The sequence below is a fragment of the Podarcis cretensis genome (assembly GCF_951804945.1).
Source record: "Podarcis cretensis genome assembly, chromosome: 13".
Lineage (NCBI taxonomy): Eukaryota > Metazoa > Chordata > Lepidosauria > Squamata > Lacertidae > Podarcis > Podarcis cretensis.
In genome coordinates this window covers 29,150,866-29,157,098 of record NC_137182.1, presented here as the reverse complement: position 1 = coordinate 29,157,098, position 6,233 = coordinate 29,150,866, and the positions used below count along the sequence as shown (strand labels likewise).

At 44.4% G+C, this 6,233-nt stretch overlaps 1 protein-coding gene across 1 annotated transcript; it reads left to right on the top strand.

The window, feature by feature from the left end:
• Positions 1-1,280: 1,280 nt before the first annotated feature.
• On the top strand, positions 1,281-5,687 carry RPL19 (ribosomal protein L19). The gene is made up of 6 exons (XM_079948910.1): positions 1,281-1,318; positions 3,228-3,334; positions 3,955-4,077; positions 4,271-4,391; positions 4,722-4,832; positions 5,506-5,687. The coding sequence occupies exons 1-6, from the start codon at positions 1,314-1,316 to the stop codon at positions 5,627-5,629; spliced, it is 591 nt and encodes a 196-aa protein (XP_079805036.1). The 5' UTR covers positions 1,281-1,313; the 3' UTR covers positions 5,630-5,687.
• The last annotated feature ends 546 nt before the right edge of the window (positions 5,688-6,233 follow it).

Below are 6,233 nucleotides of genomic sequence, written 5' to 3'. Positions count from 1 at the left end.
AAGGGGAGAGTGTTTCAGAGCACATCTAATATTGCTGTTCTGCTTCAATGGCTTATCACATGCGCCCAAGCCACAACCTTATTTGCTTTCAGCCGCCCTTTCTCCCTGTCAGTCAACGAAAACAACCCCAGTAAACATATCAGTGATTTCACCGAATACATCAGAAATTGCAACATGCTACACTCATCGCGCAGGCGCACTCTTTTCAAACAAGTCCGGACATGTTTTGTGCGATCAGAGTCGCAGCGCAATATTTAGCCATAGACTTAGAAATGTAGAGCAGCACACGGGAAATAACTTTCGGGTTTGCGTTGGGCGCCATTTTTTTCGTCTCTCCCGAAAGGGAGGTAAGGGCTGTCTGCAGGGAAACAGGGTTTTCGCGTAGGTGTGATTGGCCAGGCTCCAGCAAAAGGCTGCAGCAATGGACAGGATTTTCTACTTTTCCTAATTCAGGCTTTTTCAGGCTAAATTTTCCTAATTTAGTGGGTCTGCAGGAGTCACTAGCTGCAAGTTAGTCTGCAGGAGTCACTAGCTGCAAGTTAAAGGCTGTTTTGCATAAGTGAGTTTTAGCTGGAAATCTAAATCAGCCCTACCCCACACCAAATAATTTGCACTGTTAATAGGCTACATTGCAAAGCTATCCTAAGCCCCTCTCTGTGCCACAGCAGCCCATCCTGCAAATAGAGAGTAAGTGGACCGTATTGGTACTGTCCTGTTTTAGCATGCGGGTGGGACGCTGTTTTCAAACACACTTAAAATAAAATGTGGATTTCTCCATTTTTTTCATTTATGGGCGGCTCTCAGGCCCAGAGGGAGAAAGAGGAAGCCTCAGAAATAATCAAGTTTAATATCTCCAGTATCTCCAGTATGAAGAGAAAGTCTCCACTCGTTTCTTTTCTGCAAGCACTTCACAGCATAATCTTTCCGGGCATGCGCAAAACGCTCTCTCTTGGCTCAGGCGCAGAACCCTCCCGGAAGCGCCTCCCCACGCGAGCATACGCCTAGGCATCCGCGCAGGCGCAGTTGAGCTTTAGGCCATACTACTCTCAGCTCCATGGGGGGGGGGAAAACAGAATTTGTTGTTCCTGTTGTTTAAACCGCTTACCCCAGCCTCCTTAACTCTCACATTTTCCTCCAGATTGTCGTTTAACGTGAAGTTTCAATCCTGGTGGGGACCGAAGGCGAGTCGATGAAGGCGGATTCAAAAGGGAAGAGAGGGGTGAGTGGTACAGCCCACTGACGCGTCGGCTAGTAGGCTGGCCAGTGCGCGCTTCCTTCCTCTCTTTCTTTTTAGTGCCGTCGGCGCTGCCGCCATGAGGTGAGGAGCTGCGGAGTAGTAGGCGGGGGGGGGGGGGGCCTTCAGTCTCCGTGAGGAGTTTTTTTTTTTGGGGGGGGGAAAGGCCGAGGCTCGACGAGTGAAGGAAGGGGAGAGAACAAAAGCCAATAGAGAGGGGCTGTTTCGTTGAGGGCGCGCGACACCGTTACGGAGGGACGGTTGGGAGACGCGGCCTAGTAGCGCGTGAAGGGGGAGGCGGCGGCTGGGGGTTCGAAAGGGGAGGAGCCTCCGCGGCTGCCACGAGGGGCCGGAAGAGCCGAATTGGCGAGTTGGGGTCCGAAAACGGAGGGAAGCCATTGAGGAGCATAGAATTGTAGAGCTGGAAGGGAGGTCCACCCCCCATGGGTCATCTAGTCCAGCCCTTTCTAGTCCAGGGATCGCAACCTTGGCCGATGGCCTCTATACAACTTCCAATGAGAAAGTGAGGAGAGAGGCCGTCACATCGTCCGAGGGAGACCCTTCCCACTGTCGGAACAGCTCCTCCTGCCAGAAAGTCCTTTCTTAATGTTTAGTCGGGAGCATCGCAACAAAAGGAGGGGGGGATATTTATTTGTTGCAATTATATCCCATTTTCTTTCCTCCGAGGAACTCGAAGGTGGAACCTTGTGGGATGGGTTAGACAGGCAGGCAGTGACTGGCTCACAGGGTCACCCAGTCAGCTTCACAACCAAATAGGGCATTTATTTATATGTTTATTAAATCTGCCTCCCTTTATCTGAAGATCTCAGGGCAGTTCACAGCATAAAAATACAAGAGAAAAACACAAAATACATAATAAAAGTGAGCAAAATAAAAAAGCAAACCCATAACACCCACAAACACATTTAAAATGACATGCACTGTTAATCAGCCAAAAGCCTGGTTGAAAAGGAATGTTTTTCCCTGGCACCCAAAGATGTATAACGAAGAATTGAACCCTGGCTTCCTAAGTCCAAGTCATGCCACTAACCACTTTACCACACTGGCTCTCAATGCTTCTGCTTCACATGCATTGTTTCCATAAATTTTTCAGCCTTTCTGGAAGATAATCACACCCCCTTCCCCATAGTGCAGATAGTGTTTCATGAGAGGAGAGTGGTCAGTTGAAGGCTGCCTGGTGTGTTCCATGGCTATGCAAGAGTTAGAATATCCAAACTTTAATCTCTCTCGCATACACATCTGGATCTCTGACATGACAAATCACCAAAGCAAAAAAAGTTATTACAAATGTTATAAAGGTGTACCAGGGTTTGCAGATGGTTGGTGGCTGTTGCTTTACTATCACAATAACCCACTCCTGATTCAAAAATGTCTTAATAAATAATACTATTGGATTTTGATATCCTGTACTGTACTTTATCAGTACTGTGTTATGTTAATAAAGTGTGCACTGGAGTTATAGGAAGGAGTCTTCATGCAGCAAACCTCTTTTTCCTCTCAGAGTAATTGGGTTAAAATCAGATTAAATTCTCTTTGCAGGAATACAAATGTCAAATAAATCAAAATCTCAAATTTGATCTTCACTGTTTCTAATCATGGCACTGATTAGAGTGGCAGAGGTGGCACACATTGAATGATTGATCTGACTGAAAGGAGGGTAGTTATATACTCATCAGGGTACTGGACTGGACATATAGACTTAACTTGCTGCGCACCCCAGTATTTCCTGTTTTTTCCCCACTTTGTGCCACCGATACCAAAATTAGTGGGGTCTTTGTGGGGGGAGCCTAGATTAGGTTCCCAGTGTCTAGGCTCATTGCTCAGAGTCCTGTATATTTTGCTTATTTTAGTTATGCAGATGAGCAGTTAATTTTTGCTACTTTGGAATAACACTCCCATCTAATATCTCCACAAGTCAGGATAACTTTTTTGCTGTTCTGTGAAATCTCTAACCTTGTATTTTTGTCCTCAGTATGCTAAGGCTTCAGAAGAGGCTGGCCTCCAGCGTCCTGCGCTGTGGCAAGAAGAAAGTCTGGTTGGATCCCAACGAGACCAATGAAATTGCAAATGCCAACTCTCGTAAGTGAACATTAGCCATGTCACAGAAGCATATGAGTATGTACAGCTTGCTTACATTGTTGGTACTTCTTGTAGCAGATGCTAGTTTTTGCTGATACAGTGGAACCTCGATCTTCAAATGCCTCCGTTCTCATACATTTTGGTTCTCAAACTGAAAACCCAGAAGTAAATGCTTCCATTTTTCAACGTTTCTCATAACTTGAATGTGTGACGCAGCTTCCGCTGAGTGCAAGAAGCTCTTGCAACCAATGGGAAGCTGTGCCTCGGTTTTCAAATATTTCAGAAGCCGAACGGGCTTCTGGAATGGATTTCATTCAAGAACCAAGGTACCACTGTAATCGGTTTTGTTTAAAACCATAGCAAACATCTGTTCATAGTGCAAGCCACTAACTTAGTAGCACTTTCTTACTCTGTTACATAGACTTTACTTAGCTTACATGTCTTTAGTAAATTCAAAAGACCAGAAAATAGTCTGTGAATCAGGTGGATTTTAACTTGGAAACAGAAATGTAGACATTGGCATAAACATAGTTTTGCTTACTTATGTGAAAATAGATTTGCAGGTTCTCCTTGGTGATATTCGTTATTCTTTCTGATTATTGTTTTCTCTTGTCTTCTAGGTCAACAGATCAGGAAACTGATCAAAGATGGCCTGATAATCCGCAAGCCAGTTACCGTCCACTCACGAGCCCGGTGCCGGAAAAACACTTTGGCTCGCCGCAAGGGCAGGCACATGGGCATTGGTAAGAGCTGGTTTCCATCAATTTTGAGAATCTCCAATTTAGAGGCAGTTTAGTTTAGGCAGATCTAATGAAACAAGGCACCAGATATCTTGAATTCTACACTTAGGAGGCTTTTGCAGAAATGCAAACATTTTTGTACTCTTAGCACAGATCACTGAATCATTCTGCCTAACATTTTCCTTTTTCTTTCCAGGTAAGAGAAAAGGTACAGCCAATGCACGTATGCCTGAGAAGGTTACTTGGATGAGAAGGATGAGGATTTTGAGACGTCTGCTTCGCAGATACAGGGAATCCAAGAAGATTGATCGCCATATGTAAGTCTGGCAAACAAATACATTTGTCAGTTTTGTCACCTGAAGCATCTCTGGCATTTTCTGCCTGTAATGTGGCTAACTTTTTATATGCGTCTATTCCAATGGTGAGAGCCAAATCATGCTAGTTTATGGAAGGCTTACTGAATAGTGTGCTAGGTTTCAGAGTTCATTAAAATTGGATTTAAGGATTATGGAGCCCACATACTTGATGACAAGGCAAAGCCACTTACAGTATGTCTAGGGGACGTTGCTTTCTGTTAAGGCGTTAATATTTATTCAGAGCTATGGAGTGGCATACTCAGCCCTTGCTGTTTCTGCCATCTTTTCCAGGTACCACAGCTTGTACTTGAAGGTGAAAGGTAACGTGTTCAAAAACAAGCGGATCCTGATGGAGCACATCCACAAGCTGAAGGCAGACAAGGCTCGCAAGAAGCTTCTGGCGTAAGTGTTTTCTCATTTTGCTACTGGACACTTGCTTCCTTTGAGTAAAGTCATTTCTCTCCTTTGCTCTCCTCCCTGAATAAAGTCCTGTTCTTGGCATAGCAGTACTAAAATTCTTAAGGTAGCAATAAAAAGGTGTTGCGGGCTGAAGAATGAGAGGTATAGCACAAACTCCACAAGTAATCAACTTACAGTGGTGAGTCATCTGAGGTATTAGAGTTTGCTCTCTTTACTCTTCTGTTACTTGCCATGAGGCTTCCCTTGAAGGGGTTCCTTCATCTTTATTGTCTGGCTCCATCACTGAGTTGGGAAGTGATGTTTCATTGTTCCCTCCAAGTTAATTCACAAATTGGCTTTTTAGTGTAAGTTGGCAGCAGTGACAAAGTACTCTCTATGGGGAAATGTTTGGTTAGTAGACAGGATAAAAAGGCTCCAAAAATAAATTTAAACTACCACAAAGTTATCAAGGTAGCCTGCACTCTATATTAAAAACAATGAAATAGGCAACAATAGTTGTTAGGGAGGGGACAAAAGTTCTCTTCAAATGTTCCAGCTGTCAGACTGCAGACAAATCTGAAATCTGGATTCATATATATACTCGGTGAATTTGGCTACAGCAATGAAGTGAATCTGTTGTTGCTGTGCTTTTCACGGGCCTTCCTTTGCTTTTCAGTGACCAGGCTGAAGCCCGTAGGTCCAAGACCAAGGAGGCCCGTAAGCGCCGTGAGGAACGCCTGCAAGCCAAGAAGGAAGAGATCATCAAGACCCTGTCCAAGGAGGAAGAAACTAAGAAATAACTTCTGCCTTTCTGTGTACATAGTGCTCAAAGGGTATCTAATAAATCTCTTAACAACACATCTGTGTCTAGTAGCCTTTCCTAGATAAGTGGGAGGGTGATCTTAGAATAAATGCCCATGGGGGGGGGGTAACATGGCAGCTTGGCCTAAATCTTTGTCCACAAAGCTTGTACAATTACTCAAGGTGGGTTGGTTGAAATATTTCTGTAAGTTGGTTTCTAATTTTCTGTTTCATGTTTCCTGAACAAGTGTACATGCTCATCATTTGCTAACAATTAAACCTTGTTGGTTTCAAACTAGAGGCTTTACTCTAGTGATGCAGCTCGTGTGCCTTATGCGCTACATAATTTATATCTGCTTTAGGGGAGAGTAGTTATAGTTTCAGATGATTTCCTACACACTTGTTGGGACACTAAAGCCCTATGTGGACATTCAACCCAGTTCTGGTCATATGAGAAGTCATATGTGCTGGCCTTGCTCCCCCACTTCCACCACCCTCCATGAGTTAGGTAAGGTATGTATAGGGAGGCTGCTGTAGGTGTGTGAGCTCCCTATATGATTTAGAAGCCTGCATGATCAGTGCTCTAAATTGTGTAGGGAACTT